This window comes from Silurus aristotelis (genome assembly GCF_946808225.1).
Source record: "Silurus aristotelis genome assembly, chromosome: 12".
Lineage (NCBI taxonomy): Eukaryota > Metazoa > Chordata > Actinopteri > Siluriformes > Siluridae > Silurus > Silurus aristotelis.
The window spans coordinates 19,335,716-19,360,412 of NC_139585.1; the positions used below are offsets into that span (position 1 = coordinate 19,335,716).

The window sequence follows — 24,697 nt, forward strand, 5'->3', positions numbered from 1 at the left end:
TATTTGAACACCCTGCTATTCTGCAAGTTCTCCCACTTAGAAATCATGGAGGGGTCTGAAATTGTCATCGTAGGTGCATGTCCACTGTGAGAGACATAATCTAAAAAATAAAAATCCAGAAATCACAATGTATGATTTTTTAACTATTTATTTGTATGATACAGCTGCAAATAAGTATTTGAACACCTGAGAAAGTTAATGTTAATATTTGGTACAGTAGCCTTTGTTTGCATTTACAGAGGTCAAACGTTTCCTGTAGTTTGTCACCAGGTTTGCACACACTGCAGGAGGGATTTTGGCCCACTCCTACACACAGATCTTCTCTAGATCAGTCAGGTTTCTGGCCTGTCGCTAAGAAACACGGAGTTTGAGCTCCCTCCAAAGATTCTCTATTGGGTTTAGGTCTGGAGACTGGCTAGGCCATGCCAGAACCTTGATATGCTTCTTACAGAGCCACTCCTTGGTTATCCTGGCTGTGTGCTTCGGGTCATTGTCATGTTGGAAGACCCAGCCTCGACCCATCTTCAATGCTCTAACTGAGGGAAGGAGGTTGTTCCCCAAAATCTCGCAATACATGGCCCCGGTCATCCTCTCCTTAATACAGTGCAGTCGCCCTGTCCCATGTGCAGAAAAACACCCCAAAAGTATGATGCTACCACCCCATGCTTCACAGTGGGGATGGTGTTCTTGGGATGGTACTCATCATTCTTCTTCCTTCAAACACGTTTAGTGGAATTATGACCCAAAAATTCTATTTTGGTCTCATCTGACCACATGACTTTCTCCCATGACTCCTCTGGATCATCCAAATGGTCATTGGCAAACTTTAGATGTGCCTGGAGAAGTGCTGGTTTAAGCAGGGGAACCTTCCGTGCCATGCATGATTTCAAACCATGACGTCTTAGTGTATTACCAACAGTAACCTTGGAAACGGTGGTCCCAGCTCTTTTCAGGTCATTGACCAGCTCCTCCTGTGTAGTTCTGGGCTGATTTCTAACCTTCCTTAGGATCATTGAGACCCCTCGAGGTGAGATCTTGCATGGAGCCCCAGTCCGAGGGCGATTGACAGTCATGTTTAGCTTCTTCCATTCTCTAATGATTGCTCCAACAGTGGACCTTTTTTCACCAAGCTGCTTGGCAATTTCCCCGTAGCCTTTCCAGCCTTGTGGGGGTGTACAATTTTGTCTCTAGTGTCTTTGGACAGCTCTTTGGTCTTGGCCATGTTAGTAGTTGGATTCTTACTAATTGTATGAGGTGGACAGGTGTCTTTATGCAGCTAACGACCTCAAACAGGTGCATCTAATTTAGGATAATAAATGTAGTGGAGGTGGACATTTTAAAGGCAGACTAACAGGTCTTTGAGGGTCAGAATTCTAGCTGATAGACAGGTGTTCAAATACTTATTTGCAGCTGCATCATACAAATAAATAGTTTAAAAATCATACATTGTGATTTCTGGATTTTTTTTTTTAGATTATGTCTCTCACAGTGGACATGCACCTACGATGACAATTTCAGACCCCTCCATGATTTCTAAGTGGGAGAACTTGCAAAATAGCAGGGTGTTCAAATACTTATTTTCCTCACTGTACATATAATAGTTTCATTTCTATAGTATTGTCCTTTGAGCAAATATAATAAAACGTTTGCTGAAATGTGAGGGTGTATTAGTAACATTATAACAATAACAATATGTTAATAACAAGGTCTGATTCAATGTCCAGCAATGTCTGTCCAGCTACCATCTCCAAAAACACAGGCCAAAATGGTTCAACTGGTACATTATTGTCAGCTTATAAGTGCTGGTAGAAATGAAAACAGCTTAATAAAAAAAAAATAAAATCACAACAAAATACAAGGTTATTATAAAATCTCACATTTCTTTGATTAATAAGGAAGATAGAAAATAAGTGGAAAAGACAGCCTACAGTTTGCACAGTAGGAAAGAACGACTGCAGCAATATGTAAGTGAGTGAAAATGCCATGAGATGGCAGTATAATCAATTGCTACATCTCTCACCATTTCAAATCAAAATACCATATACTGTAGTTATTCTAACCTGCTGTCAGTATGTACAAACACACAGGTTTATGTGAAGGATGTGGTTGCAAATGTACACTTTCAAAACGACTGTCAAATTAAAGTTTTTTGCAACAGGCTACTATAAGTTACAGTTAGTCCAGTGTTAAAAAAGGTTGGCAAATAGTAATACAATCTGTTTATTAAGCAAATAGCATAAAGACAATTACACATTTATATATATTTTTTATTTTTTACATGGTTTTTATGTATAAAGTGTTGCTCTACTGCTGAGTTTTCCTCCCATAATCATTATGTGCAACACCTTATTAGTGTGACTATATTTTAGACATGAATAGTACAGATTTCCTAGATGTTTAGTAAAACTACTTTAATTTTTAGAATTGTACTGTCATACCAGTAGCGCGAGATGAAAAGAAAACATGACAATAGTATGACAAAGTATGACAATAAATTTGTAGTTGTTAGAGTATAAAATGTTAGTATTTCATTCCCATCTAGGATTCTTGCAAGACACTTGTTTCTATTAGTATAAGGGTTTATAAAGGGACACAAATTAATTTCCTCTCCTGCTAAGTGGCAATTAATTGTCCCGTCACTTCTTATGTGGCTGCGAGCTAAGCTGTATATATATATATATATATATATATATATATATATATATATATATATATATATATATATATATATATATATATATATATATATATATATATATACACAGTGAGAAAAATAAGTATTTGAACACCCTGCTATTTTGCAAGTTCTCCCACTTAGAAATCATGGAGGGGTCTGAAATTGTCATCGTAGGTGCATGTCCACTGTGAGAGACATAATCTAAAAAAAAAATAAAATCCAGAAATCACAATGTATGATTTTTAAACTATTTATTTGTATGATACAGCTGCAAATAAGTATTTGAACACCTGAGAAAGTCAATGTTAATATTTGGTACAGTAGCCTTTGTTTGCAATTACAGAGGTCAAAAGTTTCCTGTAGTTTTTCACCAGGTTTGCACACACTGCAGGAGGGATTTTGGCCCACTCCTCCACACAGATCTTCTCTAGATCAGTCAGGTTTCTGGCCTGTCACTGAGAAACACAGAGTTTGAGCTCCCTCCAAAGATTCTCTATTGGGTTTAGGTCTGGAGACTGGCTAGGCCACGCCAGAACCTTGATATGCTTCTTACAGAGCCACTCCTTGGTTATCCTGGCTGTGTGCTTCGGGTCATTGTCATGTTGGAAGACCCAGCCTCGACCCATCTTCAATGCTCTAACTGAGGGAAGGAGGTTGTTCCCCAAAATCTCGCAATACATGGCCCCTGTCATCCTCTCCTTAATACAGTGCAGTCGCCCTGTCCCATGTGCAGAAAAACACCCCCAAAGCATGATGCTACCACCCCCATGCTTCACAGTAGGGATGGTGTTCTTGGAATGGTACTCATCATTCTTCTTCCTCCAAACACGTTTAGTGGAATTATGACCCAAAAGTTCTATTTTGGTCTCATCTGACCACATGACTTTCTCCCATGACTCCTCTGGATCATCCAAATGGTCATTGGCAAACTTAAGACGTGCCTGGACATGTGCTGGTTTAAGCAGGGGAACCTTCCGTGCCATGCATGATTTCAAACCATGACGTCTTAGTGTATTACCAACAGTAACCTTGGAAACGGTGGTCCCAGCTCTTTTCAGGTCATTGACCAGCTCCTCCCGTGTAGTTCTGGGCTGATTTCTCACTTTCCTTAGGATCATTGAGACCCCACGAGGTGAGATCTTGCATGGAGTCCCAGTACGAGGGAGATTGACAGTTATCTTTAGATTCTTCCATTTTTTAATGATTGCTCCAACAGTGGACCTTTTTTCACCAAGCTGCTTGGCAATTTCCCCGTAGTCTTTCCAGCCTTGTGGAGGTGTACAATTTTGTCTCTAGTGTCTTTGGACAGCTCTTTGGTCTTGGCCATATTAGTAGTTGGATTCTTACTGATTGTATGGGGTGGACAGGTGTCTTTATGCAGCAAACGACCTCAAACAGGTGCATCTAATTTAGGATAATAAATGTAGTGGAGGTGGACATTTTAAAGGCAGACTAACAGGTCTTTGAGGGTGAGAATTCTAGTTGATAGACAGGTGTTCAAATACTTATTTGCAGCTGTATCATACAAATAAATAGTTTAAAATTCATACATTGTGATTTCTGGATTATTATTTTTTTTTTAGATTATGTCTCTCACAGTGGACATGCACCTACGATGACAATTTCAGACCCCTCCATGATTTCTAAGTGGGAGAACTTGCAAAATAGCAGGGTGTTCAAATACTTATTTTCCTCACTGTATATATATATATATATATATATATATATATATATATATATATATATATATATATATATATATATATATATATATTGTAATAGATTCAAAATATCTATAATAGTGTAGAAAGTCTAAGTAAAATCTAAGTATTACTACTGACTACATAATTAACCCTTACCCTAGATAATTAAGATTAAGACCATGATTACTAACTTTTTAAAATGGCATTAGATATTAGGTTTACCTCTCTACCTAAAGCTGGTTTATTTGTTTCTCTTACCAACAATGTGCAAATAAATTACATTTTAATCTAGTTTGCCAATTAAATCAAAGTTGCATGTGCTTCAACTTTGTGTTTGAGGCTGCATGGATGAATAGTTAAAAGAACAGTGTTTCCCCTGGGGCTGTTGATTTTCAGGTTCAAAACTGAATATCTAGTAAATCTTATTTTTGTTGCTCACACATGCACAGATGCTTCTCTTGCGATTGAGCCACTGTTTTACACTTAACTCCAGTATCTTTCCACACAGTATCTGTTCCCCAGCAAACATATCTGAAGCTCTGCCACCGCTGAAACCAAATATTCTCTAAGCTAATAAATCAGCAAGTCCTGAAGGAGGCATCCAACAGACACCAGAGAAGTAGAGCAAGTATTATTATGACACACAATAGGATCACTGACACTGAGCTCACACAAGCGCATTCATTAGTCTGTCTTTCTGGTATATTTGAATGTCTCAGTTCTTGACCATCTGATGAAGTTCCTGTGCTCTGGGAAAAAGATTGTAAATGTGCACCAGCGCTGGTGCAGGAAAGCAGGCTTAGTAAGAGGCTGTAGTCTCGGGGTAAGATGTGTAAGATAGTCTCTCAATATATTCTATTCTATTTTTAATGAATGATTTGATTAATGGCTAAATGAAAGTGTAAGATATGGAAAGGAAACAGACTCTCTGGTGTTAACATAAGCTTATTTTTGGAATAAAATTTTTGTTCTAATTGAACCTCACAAATGTTAGTGTATCTACAGTATAATAGATGGTAGTTCAGTGGTTTAGTTGTTGGACTATTTGGAGTAGTGCGAGTTCAAATCTGGGGTCTGTCACTGCTATCTATCTAATCAATCTATCTATCTAATCAATCAATCAATCTATCTATCTATGGGCTGTCAATAGATTAAAATATTTAATCATGATTAATTGCATGATTATCATGAGCTAACTTACGATTAATCACAACTTAATCGCACATTTATATCTGTTTTAAATGTACCTTAAATTGAAACTTTAAATTTTTAATAGCAAATAAATGTGTTTTGCGTTTGTGGATTTAATTTAGCATATTTTATATTTATTAATTTATATTTTTAACAAAAATGGTTAAACAGATACATGTGATGCATTAATCTTGTGTTATCAAAAGTAGTGCCACTAAAATGAATGTGTTAATTTTGACAGCCTTTATATATATATATATATATATATATATATATATATATATATATATATATATATATATATATATATATATATATATATATATTATTTCTGCTGAGCAGTTATGGGCTTTGCTATCAGTGAAACAGTGTGTAGTTCAACATAGAAAATGCTTAACACTGGTCATAGCATCTGAAATGAAACTTTTGCACCATCTAGCTAATCTTTACATTTCTTAATGGTTTTCTTTATTAAATATAAATATGAATGAAATAGCATGAATAAAGTCCAAATAGTGGTATCAAATAAAAATGTAGATACTCCTCTTTACACATTATCCTACAATATACAGCACAATGACACTTATTTCCCCACTCTGTAATCTACATAAGCATGAATGAATCCACAGATGCCCCTTCACCATCCACAGCCTCAGCTGATCAACACCCATGGCAGAAAGATTATGTCAGCTGATACATCAGTAAGTGAGTGGGGCAAAGGACAAAGCCAAGAAAAGTGTCCTATAAGAAATGCATTAAAAACTTAAAAATAATCCTTATAGATACCTCTACTAAATAAATGAAAAAGAAAAAAAAAAAAAAGTAGCTGAATTCATATACTAAAAAAAAAAAAAATAGTTAAAAATCAAGCTAAACATTTTATTAGATAGTTATAAGCAGACGAATGCATTTGTGACCTGTTTAGTACCAAGGGCATAGATCAAGGGGTGCCTCCTCTAATTGATTGCTTACTCCTTTAAGGGGACAACCACCTCCGTCCATTGATGGTAGAAACAAATGTCCTAAACACAGCACACTGAACCTCAGTATTTGAACTTGCACATCAGATACGTTTCAGTGCTGGTGATTATAAGAAGAATGACACTTTACACCACTCATTTTCATGAGACTGCTTTAATGGTTTTTTTTGGCCTGATAAGAGTCTATTACAGAATTAACCACAAAAGACCACAATCCAAATCCCACAAGAGCACCTGAGCCGATTATGACATTTTGAAATACAATACAATTTGTTTACTCCCTATTTCATTAAAAAAAAATTATGTAAAGAAAAATAGAAAACATTTTTGTACTGTAGAACAGTGCAGTATTCAAGATCAACCATCTATGAAGCATATACTTTACATACACAAAAAAAAATCACATATTTACAGAAATATGCACAAAATATTATAGATCAGCGCTCCTTCTTTACTAAAACATCCAGCAGAAGTTCACCACATGCAAATGAAGATTACCCTACCAGAAATCTGCTTGTGGGTGAACTATTTTCGCAGTTCTTGTTCTAAGTTTTCTTTTAATAATGAGATGATCGCTTTCTTTGTTGTCTTGATTGATTATGATGTTCTGAGGGGAAAAATAATGATGAAACAGTATTATAGTCTGTATATAAATACACTGCATGTTCAAATCTGCTATGTAAGTGTATGTAAAACGTTACGGCATGAAGCTCATTGCTTTTATCTTAATCAGAAAAAACATCATTAAATATTAATTGTAAAAAGAAATTGCCATGGTGATGTTTAGAGTATCAAGTTACATATGAAGGGTGCCAATAATTCTGGAGCATACTGTCACTCATACAACAATACTCACCGGATGTGATGGAATGTCCAGAGGGGATGAGATCTGCGTCTTAAACAGCTTGCGCTTGGGTCTCTTGGGTTTGTTGCTTGTCTCTGTGTTTTCTGGCGCTGGAGATTTTAAAGCAACCTTTGCCATGATCTTTTTAGCTGTGGAGAAAAAGAGGATCAGCACATGTAAAGATACGAGCAAATGCTCAATACTGCTGTCGATAGAACTAACAAATTAACCTTTACTCCCCAGGAGGGTCGGAGAACTTTGGATGAAGTCGCCAATCTTCTGCAGAGTTCCGTCCTTCCTGACTTTCAGACTAATGGGAGAATCATTTGGCTTCGATTGATTGGCCTTTTTAGCGAGCACTGTGGGGGACTTACAGGAGAAGAAGAATTGACACATGGATGACCTGAATCAAGAAGCTGACTCAATATTGATCCAACATTTTTAATATTATCAAATTACTGAAAAGCAACCTCAGACCAAAGCACATCCACAGATTTTTTTGAACAATATATTTGTACCAGGACACACCTGTGAGATTTATAGAAAATTTTAAAGAAAGATCCACCACACACACCATCATCTGTCTCCATACTACTCTGTCCTCTATATCTGCCTTTTTTCAAACGAACTACCTGTATGTCTTCCTTCACCACATCCAAAAACCTCCTCCTTGTCCTTCCTCATTTCCTCCTGCCTGGTGGCTCCATCCTCAGCATTCTCTTACTGATATACATGTTCCTCCTCTGCACATGTCCAAACCATCTCAATCTCACCTTGTCTCCAAAACGTCCTACATGCACTGTCCCTCTGCTAAACTCTTTTCTAATACTGTCCATCCTTCTCTATACTTCTCAACAAGAATGTTGACTTCAATCAACATTCTTAAGGCAATTAATGCATCAGTGGTGCTCTTCCTCAGCATGAAACCATACTGTGTCTGCCCCAATCGCCAATCTTTCTTTTCTAGGTACACTGTCTACAACTTCATCTAACTCACTCCAGAATATTTCTATCTCCTTCATCTCACAACCCACTTGTGAAACATAAGCACTGATGACATTTATCAACTTCAACTTCCAGGTTCATGATCACCCTATCAGAAACTCTCTTCACCTCCACTACACTCTTACTGTACTCTTCCTGCAGAATCACCCCTACACCATTTCTCTTTCCATCCACACCATGATAGAACAGTTTGAACCCACCTCCAATGTTCCTGGACTTACTACCATTCCACTTGGTCTCCTGAACACACAACATATCTACTTTTCTCCTCCCCATCATATCAGCTAGCTCTCTCCCTTTCCTAGTCATTGTACCAACATTTAAAGTACCAAACCGAACCTCCACTCTCCTACACTTCTCCTTTCCCTGCCACCTCTGTAGACGTCTTTCTCCTCTCCTTCATTGTTTAAAATGTTCATGCAGCCATATGTACAAGCAAATTTGAGTAGATATATACCTCAACACGATGTATATTAGCCCTGGGATTTCCTCTCAGCCGCATGTTCTTCCTGTTCTCTGACTCCAACAAGTTCTAGTGAACAGAAAATACCACTGTTGATGCCAATGTTAATGCCAGTGTGCACTAAAGGTATAACACTGTCTACCTATTTTCCCAATCGTAACACAGACCTCAATCTCAGTACTCTTCCTCTTCCTGGCCGTGCGCTTGATTTTGACTGTGACAGACTCGTCATCTCCAGGCCTGCGGACGTTCAAGCGGTCGGGTTTGAGCGGGGTGAAGCTGATCTCGAGCTCGGGTTTGGGAAAGCGCTTTTCTTTTTCGCTCTCGGTGGAGAGCACTGAGGACTCGTGCACTGAAGGCTGCTGAAAAGAAACACACAGGGACTTGAGGACAAACTGATCCAGCACTGCATGTGCCAGAATTAAAATATGAGTGATCTGGGATCAGAGCCGCTTAATATTTATTAACACATAAAAGATTCACAAAATCCTGTCAGCTCTTTCAGTCTGCCAAGTTCCACAGAGGAAACTCTGCAGTTGGATTTCCACATTTTTGCAAGAATACAAAATGAGAACACGATCACTGAACTCAGATTCTTTGGCATTTGCAATTAGAATAATTAAAATCTATCAGACTGTGTGTATGAACAAAGACATTTAATGAATATTCAACATCAATTTGGTTTTAGAACGCCTCTACGAAGCACCACTATATGTCTTGACAGTAGTGAGCTTGGTTTTCTCTGCTAGCCTCTGGGTTTTTGTTAGGGACAGCTTCTGAACAGTAGATAATGGAGGGATAGATTTCTTCAATTACTAGAGCACTTTTAGAAATTCAGCTTAACTAATAAGGCACAAGTTGAATAAACAAAGTGTATCTAAAGCCTGTTACACCTACTGTCAAAACCCCGGACGTTTTTTCAGTTTGTTGCTTCTCCTGGTGTGAAGGATCAGATACGTCCTCAGTCCCACTGTTTCTCCGACAGCTCTCTTTCAGCTTCACAAGTTCTGGGAGAAATCATTACATATTAGTCGTCTATCAGTGAATAGCCCATCAATGCAAAACAATTAAAAAAATAAAAATAAATAAAAACACATTTCAAAAACATGACAATCCTGTTACCTCCACTTAGCGATTTAATCTCATTGAGTCTGGCTTCCAGAAGTTGCTCTTGTTCTGTGCGTGACCGCTTTTCGTCTGACAGGGTGAGGCGCATTTCTTCAATGAGCTCTTCCTTGGCCAGAAGCTCTGCATGTAAAAATCAAATAGCAACTGATGAGTGATAAGTTCTTGCCTTGTTTTATGTATTAAGGCTTTAATATAATACGGGTGGATTAGCAAACTTTATTCCACACCAGACGTGATAACCATTCCTTAGGTTTTATTAAAAGTGCGATAAAATATGAGCAGCTTGTTATAAATGATTACCTTTAGTTTCATGGTCAGCTTTGTTGGCTTGTTCCTGTCAAAGATCAAAGAAGAAAAAAAAAAAAAAACTAAGTAAACAGCCTTAATAAAATTGTGATAAAATCACTAAGGCATTGAGATTGCAGAAAACTGCTCACAGTCTTCAGCTGTTCGATAATCTTCGCTTTCTTGGCGACGGCGTTCAGAGCTCGATCCTTGTCTTTCTCCAAATCGCACAGCTTCTGTTGCAGTGTTCTGACTTCTTCAGACAAAGACACAACCTTGCAGGAAAAAAACAATTATTTAAATAACTTTTTGTCACTCTGATCATTTAGCCCAAAGTACACAGACTTACCTGTTTTTGCAGCTGCTCAGTTTCACCATTGCTTTCTTTCAGCTGAGAAATCAGATCAGCGATACGTTTCTCTTTCTGTTCCAGATCAAGATTTAACCTCTTAATTGTCTCCAGTGCTTCATTGACCTGTTTTCTCGATCTATTAGGACAAAAGAGACAATTAGTACAGCAGAGCTGCTACAGATGGTTTTTTTTTTATTCGTATATTGTCACTACATGGCTAAAGGGATGTAGACATCTGATCACAATCACACTCATATGTGCTTGTTGACCCATCTCATTCTAGATTTACTATTTATTTTCTTGTTATTGGCTTCTACCCATTTAGGTAGGCTTTCCAAAAGATTTTGAATAATGGCTGTGGAGATATGTCCATGCAACTACAAGAGCATGACTGAGATTAGACTGATGGTCAGAACTCCAGTTCCCCCAAAGCTGTTAAGCAGGGTTGAGGTCAGGGCTCTATGCAGGTCACTTGCACCAACCTTTAAATCTTTATGGACCTCACGTTGCACACATGGGCATTCTCATACAGGAACAGGTTTGAGTCTCTTATTTCCAGTAAAGGAAATTTGTAATGCTACAAAGCGTACAAAAGACATTCTATAAAATCTTTGTGCTTCAAACTTCATGAACTTGCTCATAGGTTTACATTTACATAATTTGGTTTGACACCCTTATCCAGAGCGACTTACAATTATCTCATGTATACAACTGAGCAATTGAGGATTAAGAGTCTTGCTCAGGGGCCCAGAAAGCAGTTTGGGGGTTCTGCGTTCTATTTTAATAACCATTCCACACTGCACATTCATAAATAAGAATAAGCTCAAACACAGATATTAAAGTTCAAGTTCCTCCATTGGTCTTAATATATTTACCACCAATGTTTGATAGCAAAAACTAAGGAATAGAATGAACCATGATTATCGTTGAACTCGTGACCTTCTGTTCAGAAGTCTAATGCCCAAGATGGTCAAAGTGTCTACCTAACTTTGGTCATATAGTAATAATGAAAACCATTATCCATCCATTGTAATAATTTCACACTACACATTCAGAAATAAGAATGAGCCCAAACACAGTTCAAGTTTCATTTGCCAAAATTAATTCCCACCGATGTTTGATAGCAAAAACAGCCAAATAAAGTGAATCATAATTATGGCACACAACTCACCACCGTTTTCAAACTTTAGATTTTTTTTGCCACAAAAGTGCTGCTGAAAATGTTTGTATAGAACGAGGTATAAAAATATAAGAACATCTCCAACTCACCAAACCCCCTGCAAATTTGCCGCTCTATCAACCATATATCCATGATCTGGTGTTTGTGTGCGAATGGTATAGCTGTATTATGTGGTATGTACAACTAACCAGAGCCTTTGGTACCAGACTGGTGTGCAAATGTTAGTGTTTAGTGTACCAAAGGTTCCAATACTTGTGAAAAAGTGTTAGCAACTTACTGCAATAGTTCCTGAGTTTTATTCTCCAGCTCTGCATTCTTTTGAACAAGGCTACTCTCCACATCCTTTCTCCTTTTTTTAAGAGCGCTCTCCAGACATCTACCGCTCTCCTCCGCCTGGTCCAGTTTGTTCTGAGTCAGATGAAGTCTCTGCTCCAGATCTGCACAATTAGCCTCTTTCTCTTCCAGTTTCTTCTCTAGCTCTTTAACTCTCTCAGAGTGGTGTTTAAAGGCCTGCTGTTGCTTCTCCAGGACACCCAACTGCTGTCTAACACCATGCAGTTCTGTCTCCAGTTCAGAATGACGTCTCGGCATCTGCTCCACAATCAGCCTCTCTGCTTCATAGCTACCGAGCAGATGTTCATGCTCCTTTCTCTGAGCACCTAGCTCTTGCTCAAGCTGATTGCACAGAGTCTGCTGCTGGCTCATTTCCTTTTTCACCTGACTGACTTCCTCCTCCAGGGCTGTGATCCTCCTGCTTTTCTCCTGTGAGGCAGTCATCATGGTCTCGCATTCTCTTCGGAGAGCTGCGATGGTCTCCTGGAAGGCACACTTGTTTGTTTGTTCTTCTAAAAGCTCTTTGGAATTGAGTTTCTGGTGCAAGTTCTCATTCTCCAGCTTCAGGGATTTGATCATCTGGGATTGCTCAGTTGCCTCGTTTTCATACTTTTGGAGAAGAGCTTCAGCTTTTTGGAGCTCCTCAGAAAGCTTGGCTGCCTCTATAGTCTTAACACTTAATTCGGCTTCCATGGCTGTGAGCCTGGACTTCATGTCAGTGGCTGCTTGCTGGAAATCACTGAGCTCACGGGCAAGTGCTTTGCTCTCAATTTTCAGTTTAGTCGTAGACGCTTTTTCTAAATCAAGTAAAGAGAAAGCAGATTCACATTCATGAGCTTGTTTTTCTAGATCTTCAGTGAGCTTCTTCAAATTTTCATCAAGAGAATGCCGTTCACGCTCGAGCTCGGCCAACAAGTCATTTTTCTCTTTGAGAGTTTCTGCAAGATGTTGAATTTTCTGGTCTTTGCTCTTCTCTTCGCCATCATTGAGCATACACTTGCAGTTATTTCTATAGTTTAAGATTTCCTCTTTAATAGTGTTGATGTAGGCTCTCTGCAGAAAACCACAGAACATGTCATCAGTGCATTTTTATTTCTTTTTACAAGATTAAGAATGTCACCTTTATTTTCACCCATTGTGCAGGTACACTAAAACTTACATCTTCATCAGCTGCTTCAATGTTTTGATCCAAAGCTATCTGAAGCTTGGAGATCATTTCATCTTTTTCTTCACACATTTCCATAAGTTGCTGATTCCTCAGCTTTTGATTTTCATAATCCTATTGGACCCAAAAAAAAACCTTTTTAATATCTATAAATATTCTAACCAGTATATAATGGAGTGCTTTGAATTCAACCAACCTTATTAACTTCCAGCAGCTGGTCATTAGAATTCTGTAAACAAACCTGCACTTCTTCCATTTCTGTGAACAAAATGCGACACAGTCAAAGAAAAAAACCCACTGATGTCTTCCATGTCAAATAAAACATGACTAAGTGAGTAAACTCACCCTTAGTTTTATTATCCAGGAGCTGGCGGTTTTTAAGAAGCTCTTCTGCCATCTCCTCTAGCTGTGTCTTTAGCGTGCTGACGTCTCCGGGAGAATGCCCCCTACTCTCCAGACAAGATTGCGCTGCCTCAGCATCTCTCCTTATGTTAACCAGGTCATTCTGCATCTCTTCAATCATTCCAGCCAAGAAGGCTGTTTTAGCCTCCTGAACGAAAAAAAAAGGTAATTTTGCTTGATAGTTTTGCAGCCTAAAATGTAATCGTGTGAAACAGAAAAAATAAAAACACCCATGACAAAAATTCACATTATACCTTATTTCCCTCCTCAGCAGAAGTCGTGGTTGCCGTCTCTGTGTCGTTTTTGTTGACTAAATTCTTAAGTATTTCTAATCTCCTCTCAGCTCTTTCTTCAGCTATTTCCTTCTCTCTCTGAAGACGCTCGCTAAAAACACAAAAACGTCTTATATTATAAGCCAGGTTTATACATGTCTATGATGTACAAAAAATAACCAGTGCCTTACTTGTAATCCTTTTCCATATTGGAAAACAGCTCCATGAACTCTGTGGTAACCTCTTCCCGGATTCGAGATTCCATGGCCAGTTTTTCAGATTGCTTCTTGGTGAGTTCTTCTTTAAGCTCTTCAATCTTCTGCTGTAGCTGAAATGAACACAGAAGTGAAGACAGTAAATCAATAATGCACAAGGTATATCTTAAGCAGTGGTCACACTGGATTCAAATGCAGCTTGGTTAGAAAGCCTATTCACTTGCATAAAAGATAAAGAGGTAAGCAAAAAATAAATAAAGAACTTCTAGTACTTGTAAAAGAGCAATTTCACCTTCATCTATTCCAATTTCATGTTTAAGAGCATTCCTATAGATTTTAAGCCTAAAAAATTGGCTAAACATGGATCTCTGTGCCAATAGAAAACAAGTGCGGAATCCACCCCCAGTAAAATCACTCAACAAACAAAAGAAATCAGGTGCCTTAAACCGTTAGTGTAAGGAGAAGCACATTTTAGAATACCTTTCTTGGTTTTATTTTATATTTTTAAACTATTTGACAGAGGACCAAACACTTCAGTTTCACAAAGATAACCTGATATTCTTAGTCTTATTTATTTATAACACTGGTGAGTTATGAAAATTTTTAATAATTCAGTATTTCTTCTAAAGCCACACCTCAGAATACCAGAACACCTCCAGAATGTCCATGGCTGGAAAATAATAAAAACACTAGTGCAATGGACTAAGCTTTTTGAACCAACAGGCCACCTTGACCTGATTAGTTGGAGGTCTAAATCATTCGTACCTTTTTCTCCTGCTCAGGATGCCTGAGGATCCATAAAGGTGGCACAATTTTAGAAGAACTACTTTGTCTGCATGCTGCCTTACAAACAGTGTTTAGACAATATCAGACACCCCGTACCTCACCCAGCTGTTCATCTTCTGCAGCTTCTAGTACAGTTTTTTCCGCCATGCTCTCCTCAGCACTTTCCTCTTCTTCCTCCTCATCTACATCCATTTCTTCATCATCCTCATCCTCTAGCACATCCTCCAAGCTTGTCTCCCACCCAATCAAGGTGCTTCTCCTGGTCCACTCTTTCTTGTCCACATTGTTGATCATCATGGAGACTTCCCTGGCAGATTTTTTGGGCACTACACTTAAGACTGGTTTGGGGTTCAAGACCACAACCTGTAAGGTGGGTGAACAAAAGCAAGTATAGTTCTTTAAAAAGTTCTGATTTCAGGACAATAAAAGTTATGCGCTGATTTCTAACACAATGACCTTGAACTTGACATCTAACTTTTACTGCAGAAAAAGATCACACTTCTGCCAGATTAAAAGCAATAAATAAGTCACCATATAGTTTGCGAATGGTGACTAGTGGCATACCTTAAAGCTTTCTAGATACCTAATCAATGGTTGCATTCAGACAATATTAATATGATGTTTATTTCTGCATCACTCTAGATGCCAAAAAAACGTATTAGTTTACTGTCCCTTTTAAGACTTGTGTTAATATCACATCAGTTATGTGGTGAAAAAGAAGCAGGAAAGGAGAAACTTGAACATGGCTGACCTTCTGAGCCAAAGCTGAGAACTTGAGGACGTTCAGCGTTTCATCGTACATTGAAGCACACTGGTTGATGTTAACGATCATGCAGGCTTTTCCCCGCCCGCAGAAGAAGCCCTGCAGGTAGTGAGTGAGTTTGCTTTCTCTAAAGGGGATATGCTGCTGGAACCTGCCCGGAGCAAACCCACGATATTTTCAGAATTCAATTTAAACTATAATCAGTCTTTACTATTTCTAATAAGGATTTCAGAATTGAGAGATGTGAGACTCACTTTGACTGGGTCTGACTCAGTCTCAAGGCATTCATGCATTTTCCTAAAGTTAACAACGATGTGTTAATGTTCCCGGCTTCTTTTAAGCGGTCTCCTCTGTTTTGGGTTTTTGCACATCGTTCGGATCCGGCCAGATCACACAGAGACAACCTAGAGAAATTAACAATTTAAAAATAGTCACATAATCCCTAATCAGGAACAGAGATCAAAACTGATTGGAGTACTAATAAAGACCATTCATACTCGCTTATCGTCTGGACTCGAGGCACACTCATATCTTCAATTCTCAGAATTCGGATGGAGAAGATACTATGGCTAGGGGGAAATAAACACACAAAAAATGTAGAAACATTTAAAAAAAAAAAAAACAATATTTACTAATATTACTAAGAAAGCAAAAACAAATGAACAATACCTTCTGCTTGAAACGCTATTGAGCTTTGTAGATGAGAAGCTCTGGTTTTTCCTTCCGATCTTTAGAACTTTGTAAGCTTCATCTGCACTGTTTACCTGAACCCATGTCAGATCTGTAAAAAAAAAAGAAAATATTTTAAATGTTTAAAACATTTTAACATTTGCAGTTGCACATTTTTGCATGTGGCTTTTCCTCTACTGTAAAAATACTACATCATCAGCAGCAGCATCCATCTGGTAAGTAAATTAATTTGACATTTATATTCAAGATTTGCATACTATTTGGAAAAGGAAAAAAAAAAAAAAAAAAGAAGCAGACGAGCACAACTCATTACCTTTGACAAATGAGTTGCCTTTGACATCCTGAGACAGTCGCAGTACGCTCCTCCTGTGGGTTGTATTTGAGATAAAGTCGAGCAGGTCGTGAATGTTCTCGTTGTAGATCTCGCAGAAGGAAACCCACACTGAGAATTTCACATTGGAATCTTCCTCCAAACAAAGACTGTCTTCATCCAACTCACCAAAACTTGAACCTAAAGCAGGGAAGATTGGAAATGAAGATAAAATTACTATAAAACAGGATACACTTCAGTTTTCAGATCTTCCACAAAAGATCTTCTATTAAAACTTTCTTTCAGCGTCTCCTATTAGGGGTCGCCACAGCGGACCATCCGCATGTTTGATTTAGCACATGTTTTTATGCTGGATGCCCTTCCAAACGCAACCCTCTCCATTTATCTGGGCTTGGGACCGGCACTAAGGCTTGTGCAACCCTAATGGCTGGGGTTGGTTCCCTGACCGGGAGGTCGAACCCGGGCTGCAGCGTTAAAAGCACCGCATCCTAACCACTAGACGACCAGGGAACCTAAAAGATCTTCTTCTATTAATATGTTTTATTTCTATTGTGGCAGCGGGGGTGTGGCCACGAGCCGGTTTGTAAGTGGAGGGTGAGGCCGGGGGGAGACAAGGAGTAAAAATCACACACCTGATGGGAATTGGTCTAATCTGTGTTCTCTTTTGCAGTGAGCAGGGGCAAAGAATAAGAGGAGTGAGAGAAGGGTGCTGTGAGAGAGAGACGTGTGTGTGCGCGTGAGAAGGCGAAAGTATTCAATAAAGAATCCTGGTTAATGTGTAAATTATGGTTTTGAATTGTCTTGTCACTGTTGATAAATATTTTAATCTATTAACACAAATGGTTAATTTTATATATATATATATATATATATATATATATATATATATATATATATATATATATATATATATATATATATATATATATATAAAATTGCTCTCAGTTTTGTTTTTCCCCAAGCATAAAGCTGCACATCTAGAAAGTCCCTTTTTTCCCACCACAACGGGGAAAACCAGGGCTTTCGGCAAACAAACAGAAGGTTGCTGATTTGTACAAATCGGATAATAGAGACATACATTAAAAAAATACATTAATAAATAAAAAAAAATAAAATAAAATAAAATAAATAAAAATACACATCCTGTCAAAATATCTTGAAACACACACACACACAAAAAAAGAATGTGTCCAGAATACAGAACCAACATTTTCCAATGACTTTCTCAATCTCCAGATTTAAACTCTACAAAAATATATGTTCTGAGCTAGGCAGGATGGTCTTCTACGAGAGCTTGAAATGTTCATTAAGATTCTATATAAGTGTAATCAGCCTTAGTGCTGTTAGTCTACAGATGAAGGGTGGCTCAGAGAAAACCTTAACACTATTAGGTATTGGCCAGGGTTTAGAATAAATTAAAGAAATATCATTCAACCGTTTAAACTGTTTCTTTTGGCTAATTTCTACAATGCAAAGGTACATCTGCAAATCAGTCCTGGTGCAACCAATAAAGATCCTCAAATCTAATTAAAATGGAAATACATCTAAAAGTATTTTAATACTCACCCTCAAGCAAGGTGCTGCAAGCCGAATTTGAAATGCTGGAGGAGCTTTTTTGCAAATCACTCTAGAGGAGAAAAGTGGATTTTTACCAATTTGATATCGGTTACAACGTTTGCAAAAGATATCAACCACTGTCCACATATAGCGAACCTCTTTAAATCTTCGTAGAAGGTTTTTCTTGATCTTGGCATCCTCTTCCTGCTGGTCTCTGGTCAATCTGGTGTAGTCGACGCAACGGTGGGGTTTAATGTTGTTCTGTTCATAAACTCGCCCCACAATGCTGTTAAAGATCACATTCAGTGACCTGGGCAGAATTCCTCCATCACTCTCAGGACCTTACAAATCAAAGTAAATACATATTATGCATGAATAATTCACTGCAGAAGAGCCGTGTCATGTTTTGTAACGCCATCTCACCCAAAAACGTGAACGTCTTCCCAGCATTGGTTACACCGTATGTAAAGATTAAAGAATTTTCTCCCCCCAGGACGTTCTTTACGAGGGCTTTTGTTGTTCCATCAAATATTTGCCTTTGTGTCGTTTCCGGCCCAAACACCTGAGAAATGAGTTCGGTATAAAAGATAATATAAGAAAACAGGAAATCCTTTAAAATAAATCAACAATAAGTATTATTAATATATTATGCAGCAAAATATGTGCACCTTTGAAAACTGAAATCGCTGTGCAAGTTGGGGTCCTAGTTTTTCACTCTGTCTAGCTGTCAGTGATAATCTCGGGGCCTTTAAAACCACAGTGTCTGAGGGCTCGACTGAAACACAATCCTGTGAAGTGAAAGAACCGTTATAACATTTCTATAACATGACAGTGAAGACGATGCATTCTTCCATTTCCATTATTGAGCCCAAAGCCACAAAATAGTTTACCTGTGATTCATTAAATTCACTCTCGCTGGAGGTCAAAGGACGTATCCGCAAGTAGACCTGCAAGTGTTCCTTCTCCACGAATACAGGATCCTGCAGGGAGACAGTGAGATATTGTTATCTCCAAGACCACGATCAAGTAAATGGCAAAACAAATAATAAAAAAAAAGCAACACAATAAGCCCAAGGCTGGTGGAGCTGATGGGACTATTCTGATCCAGGATGAAGTGTTACCTGAGATGCAGGTATTTTGGAGAATTCAGAGAAAAGGTCTTTTCTCAGGTCTTCAACAGTTACAGAGCCCACTCTTTCAGGTTTGTAATTCAAGCAGGACTCCATACTTCTGAGAAATAAAGAAAGTATATCTGTAAATCAGGGGGTTAAATGACACCAAAAACAAAACATACCCAAATATCCCACATACCCTGTAACTGCAGCTGCTTTACTCTCTGATCGCACTAACGGAAGCTACACAATAGCTTTAATCATACCTTTTCTGAAGCGACCTCGTAAACAAAATACAATTATTTATATACGATATACATCCGACCTAACTCTTATTTCCGTGTCCCTGTTTATTACAATATCCGATCCCCCTAATCAACCGTTCGTACTGAACCTAACAAAAAAAAGTCCCTTGTCACCGCCGCATTTACAAAACCCGCGGGCTTCTGTTTAAATTCCACCAATCGGATTGTCCCGTCGAGCCGAACGGCCTCATGGAAGCGGAAGCGCCGCGCTGTAGTTTTATATTCGCTTGTCATGTATGCAATCTGAAGGAACCACGTGCCGCGTAAAAACTACATTTCCCAAACAGTGAACGTCTAACCACGTTTTTATATGGCGCCCATGTCTGAGCTGTATACATTGTCAAGCCGCGTTGCAGTGTAGTTTTAACGCATCCAAACGCTTTGCGAAAAAAATATATTATTTACATACAACACTTTGAAGAGTTTTGCAACGAAAATGTCGGTATATATGGATCTAAACATAATCGCAATCAGCGACAAGACAAAACTGCAGAACATTATAGAAACAGCTGCTCACCGTAAGTTTGCTCTTCATTAGATTGATAGCTGGACAGGCAGCTCAGGCCATGGCCATGTTTCACAGCATATACTGTATGAGATTCACACTTAATCAAATATTAATTCTGTTGTTTTTCAGTTGGTTACTCCACAGTTGCAATAAATTATGTAGTGGAACCACAGCAAAAGAAACAGGTAATCTAGTGTTTCTTCCCTGCCGATGGAATAATTGTATTTGAGTAAATTATTCATATCCTGTTATTTTGATATCTGTTGCAGCAAATTCCTAAGCCACTATCTGTTTCAGAGCTGTGTGAGAAACTCCCCATAGTGCAGGTGATTTATATAATTTATATACAGTCTATAAATTATACAGTAATAATAATATACAGTATAAATATATACATATTTTTTCACCCTACAAACACACAGGGGAAATCCAGACCAATTAAAGTGCTGAACCGGTTGACTGTGGTGGCCACTGATGCCTCTCACTTTGTAAGTTCATATAAAATGTAAATCATAACAAAAAATATTAAAACGGAGATGCCATATCTTATACTATTTTGTGATTTTGACTTTAGAGGCCGTCCAATGAATACAAGAACTTTGACATTTTGGCTGTGTTTCCCAAAACAGAGAAACTCTTCCATGTAAGTTTCTGTACATTTTTTTAATTGTCGAAAACTGCATGGCTAAAAATAGTAGATGCCATCATCCATATTTGCTTGCTGAAAATCCTGTTCCAGATTTATGTTATAATAACCTAATCACTTCTGAGAAGGGTTTACACATTACGCGTTACATTTGGTCAGCTTAGCCGGAGCTACTACTGTTTAGAGGGGATAAGGTCAGAGCTCTGCAGGCCACCTTGGTTCTTCCAAACCAAACTTGGCATATCGTCTTTTGCTCACTTTGAACAAATGGGCAATGTCTCGCTGGAACATGTCTCTAAAGATCATTTCTAATGTTTTATAAAGAATCCAAGAACCCTACACTAGCATAAAATGACATCCTGTACAATTGTGAGCTTCAAAAGTTTTGGTGAAAGCAGACAGTGAGTTTTTTGTGATCAGGTGTCCACAAACTTTTGGTCGTTGGCGTATGTCCATAGAATCTATTTTGTGCTGTACAGTGATATTTCTGCTTAACACTGAGAATTGTCATGGTCTTTATTTATTTGCTCAGCCTATTCAGAAAGTATAGTTTGTTATTTGTCATGGCCTAGCAACTAGCTAGCTCTTTATCACACAACAGCAGCTACTAGACCCTGGAGGTAGAGACACAAGCATCCTTGGAGACCCAAATGAATTTAGCCAATGTGCTATCTGCCATCTTCTCCATACAGAAGCTAATAGTTTGATAGATAGTTTGATAGTTTGATAGATAGATAGATAGATAGTTAGATAATTAGATAGATAGATAGATAGATAGATAGATAGATAGATAGATAGATAGATAGATAGATAGATAGATAGATAGATAACTTTATTGTCATTGCATTGTACAGGTACACAGCAACGAAATGCAGTTTGGCATCTACCAGAAGTGAATGGTTACAAGATTATGGCATTTAAGAAGTTAGAAAGCTGAATAAACCGTCTAATATATATAAAAAAATAATTGACTAGTGTTGCACTGATCGACGAAGGAGAAAGAGAGTATTATCATCTCTCAAACCCATTTTCTGTCTTTTGGACTCCTGGCCATGGATGCCTGCAGCATTGAACTTTCAACTTGTTTTCTTGGTCAGGTATTGTATTGTTGTGTAGCCAGGAGAGGCCTGTGCAATGGAACACTAGAGCTGTATTTTTCTGCTTGTCTGATTTGGACTTGCTAATCTGTATTGACTCAGATGTTGCAACTACTTCCTTTTGTTTGCTTTAGTTCATTTACAAATGTTCAGGAGTATTTTGCTCATCATAACTGGCTCTTTGACAAGTTCCAGAAATGTTACAAGGTGATTGTTTTTTTGCAATAAGAAGCAGGATATAACTAGTCCATGCTGAATGACAGTGTTGTTAGGTTTGTCTCTAAGCTAGCTCATCCCAAGTGTTTCATCTCACTTGTTCTTGTTCAGTTTCTTTGATACAGGCTGAGTTAAATGATTGAGAGAAGACATACAGACCACCGTGATAATTGTGACCTTTGCGTTATATATCGGTACATGATGAACAAAAACATTGTTGAAGGTCATTCTGTTCTTGGCACATCTGGCATAAAGATATGACAGTCGCAGCATGACAATATGCAAGAAGTCACGTAAAATCAGTTGAATTACTCCTGGTGGAATAACTGAATAAGGGATTTGGAATATGACCTAACACGTGTCGTGTTGGAAAGATTTCTTAGCTCACTAATACCACACTCAACTGTCTTCCTGGGGCAGTTTGTCTGAGGAGTTTTCTATATGGCAGGTAGAAACCTAAGTGCAGTTTTATTGGGTCTAATTAACACAATCTAAAATACTGTAGTTTCCTGTCATCTGGGGATATTGATATTCCTGTGTAATTTCAAGGCACTTTAAAGTATCTTGACTTTGTAAATATTGTCTGTAAATGTTTTTTCTTTACACAAGATTTTTGTGGTTTAAAGTAGTATAACTCTTTAAATCTCTTGTTTTAACAGGCAGCCTGTATGACGTATGATGTGGACATCATCTGTATAGCAGCGACCGAAAAACAGCCTTTCCATTGCAAAAGGTCCCCAATAAATGGGGTTGGTTAAACAGTAGCGCTCCCATATTTTGACTTTTTAGTTACACTATTCTATTTGTGACACTCAGCATCTATTTAACACTAGTAATTAAACAGAGTGTTGAAACTGTTGAAACGATATTATACACAGAGCGAAATAACATAAAACTCAGGAGGCATGTTTTTCCCTCACTGTCTTTGCTTTGACTATGAATGTTGACTCTTCTAGGCAATCGAAAGAGGAGTGTTTTTTGAGATAAGCTACACAGCAGCCATCAGAGACTCCACTATGAAGAAATACACAATCACTAATGCTATCAACCTTGTGGATGTGTGCAAGGGGAAGGTGATTAACTCACAGAACACAACTGTGATTTTAAAATTTGGTTATGTATTTTATGAGTTCAGTGTTGGAATAACGTGGAATTTTCACCTTCTCAGAATGTCATTATGGCGAGCGGAGCGGAGACAGTAAGAGCATTGCTTCTGTATAGAAACATCACTATACATGCTGTGTGAAAGCAGACCATGCATATACAAAATTCCTTTAATTGTTTGAGTCTCAAACTCTCCTTCTTGATTTAGGCTCTCGAGTTGCGTGGCCCGTATGACATCGCCAATCTGTATCCTTTACATTTCTTGCTAGTGTTGGATGATGTTTGAGGTCCTGTATGTATTCAGCTTGGTCCTTAATTTAGAATGTAGTGGGCTGGTGTTTGGCCTTTCTGATGGGGACGCTAAAGCTGCAGTCTCCACAAACTGCCGCTCTGTTGTCCTGCATGGAGGTAAAATGGTTTGCACCCTATCTAACGTAACGTGACTTGTGTGATCTGTTAAAGTGTTTTATGCCTCTTAAATCACAGTGATTTAACTATTACAATTTTTATTGGCTAAAAATCACGTTATATCCGTTTATAGTTACATTCACTGTAGGGGAGCCTCAGTGAAACACAGTTCAACAGGATACAACAGGTTTCTGTTGTTGCTTACATTATATCATTACATTAAAAACAGATGTTCCCTCACTTTTCCTTGAAGAAAGATGCAACTTGGACCATAAAAAAAAAAAATAAAAAATGCAAAGTGCTTCATTAAAAAACAAAACAAAAATAACAGATCCATAAGATGTTTGAACGTGCTGGCACTGTAGACTCCTTCCATAATTCATAACAAGAATAGTACCACAATTTCTTTTTGACTTTCTTTCTATTCAGAGTTTAACAGACATCATTTGTTAGTACATTTAATTCATTGTTGTTGTTGGTTTTTTCTCTTTTTTTTTTTTTTTTTTTTTTTTTTTTTTTTTAATGCTGCTGATAAATTAGTCACACACATTGTAATGCTTTTCCATTACAGAGACCCGTATGACAGCTTTGGGGATTATTCACGTGAAAAAGAAGAGCCATCCACCCAGTGAGCAGCCAGATGAAGATTCTCCAGCTTTAAAGAGAGCCAAGACCAAAGCACTTTAGTTCAGATTTCAAGTCGCATTGTAACAGCAGTGTTTTTATAATTTTGTTGTTGTTTTTTGTTAAGTCTGCAGATCGATTTACAGTATTCATTCACACTGTGGTCAGTTTCAGGAACTGCTGGCTCTGTATTGAATCAGATCTGACATTATTGATCCTCTGATGTGTTTTATGCCTGTGATATTGATGGACACAACACTGATACAAGCACATGGAATTGCTTTGAATCATGCAGTCATTACTCTTGCGATATTTGTCAGCTCGTAGCAGACGTTTGCAGAGAGTCAGCCTGGTT

General features: G+C 38.0%; 2 protein-coding genes across 3 annotated transcripts; one reads left to right on the forward strand and one right to left on the reverse strand.

The window, feature by feature from the left end:
* Positions 1–6,689: 6,689 nt before the first annotated feature.
* kif20bb (kinesin family member 20Bb) lies at positions 6,690–19,901 on the reverse strand. 2 transcript variants are annotated; one of them, XM_083555695.1, is made up of 29 exons: positions 19,634–19,901; positions 19,444–19,552; positions 19,213–19,302; positions 18,991–19,110; positions 18,746–18,884; positions 18,479–18,663; positions 18,332–18,392; positions 16,748–16,945; positions 16,414–16,525; positions 16,242–16,313; positions 15,999–16,148; positions 15,733–15,895; positions 15,078–15,344; positions 14,172–14,308; positions 13,963–14,092; positions 13,652–13,856; positions 13,503–13,564; positions 13,301–13,420; positions 12,086–13,194; positions 10,626–10,764; positions 10,429–10,551; positions 10,292–10,325; positions 9,986–10,111; positions 9,761–9,870; positions 9,031–9,222; positions 8,858–8,932; positions 7,626–7,764; positions 7,408–7,544; positions 6,690–7,158 (listed from the first exon to the last, which is right to left on the reverse strand). In XM_083555695.1, exons 2-29 carry the CDS (start codon positions 19,546–19,548, stop codon positions 7,051–7,053), a joined length of 4,608 nt encoding a protein of 1,535 aa, XP_083411821.1. In that variant the 5' UTR covers positions 19,549–19,552; positions 19,634–19,901; the 3' UTR covers positions 6,690–7,050. The 2 variants fall into 2 exon arrangements, with proteins under 2 accessions (XP_083411821.1, XP_083411820.1); XM_083555694.1 differs by having other exon boundaries at positions 9,031–9,225.
* A 132-nt stretch (positions 19,902–20,033) lies between these two features.
* rpp30 (ribonuclease P/MRP 30 subunit) lies at positions 20,034–24,621 on the forward strand. The gene is made up of 11 exons (XM_083557654.1): positions 20,034–20,257; positions 20,377–20,432; positions 20,517–20,573; positions 20,670–20,735; positions 20,822–20,890; positions 22,866–22,955; positions 23,163–23,279; positions 23,375–23,404; positions 23,519–23,556; positions 23,639–23,718; positions 24,290–24,621. Exons 1-11 carry the CDS (start codon positions 20,176–20,178, stop codon positions 24,403–24,405), a joined length of 801 nt encoding a protein of 266 aa, XP_083413780.1. The 5' UTR covers positions 20,034–20,175; the 3' UTR covers positions 24,406–24,621.
* The last annotated feature ends 76 nt before the right edge of the window (positions 24,622–24,697 follow it).

What these genes read in the sequence shown, in the direction of transcription:
- kif20bb (XM_083555694.1), bottom strand. Translation starts at nt 19,548, where the DNA reads ATGGAGTCCTGCTTGAATTACAAACCTGAAAGAGTGGGCTCTGTAACT. An exon ending in GTGAATTTAATGAATCACAG is followed by an intron (nt 19,111 to 19,212) that starts GTAAACTATTTT and finishes TTCACTTCACAG; the next exon opens with GATTGTGTTTCAGTCGAGCC. An exon ending in AGGCAACTCATTTGTCAAAG is followed by an intron (nt 16,526 to 16,747) that starts GTAATGAGTTGT and finishes TTTTTTTTACAG; the next exon opens with ATCTGACATGGGTTCAGGTA.
- rpp30 (XM_083557654.1), top strand. Translation starts at nt 20,176, where the DNA reads ATGTCGGTATATATGGATCTAAACATAATCGCAATCAGCGACAAGACA. An exon ending in TGGATGTGTGCAAGGGGAAG is followed by an intron (nt 23,280 to 23,374) that starts GTGATTAACTCA and finishes TCACCTTCTCAG; the next exon opens with AATGTCATTATGGCGAGCGG. An exon ending in CTCTGTTGTCCTGCATGGAG is followed by an intron (nt 23,719 to 24,289) that starts GTAAAATGGTTT and finishes TTTCCATTACAG; the next exon opens with AGACCCGTATGACAGCTTTG.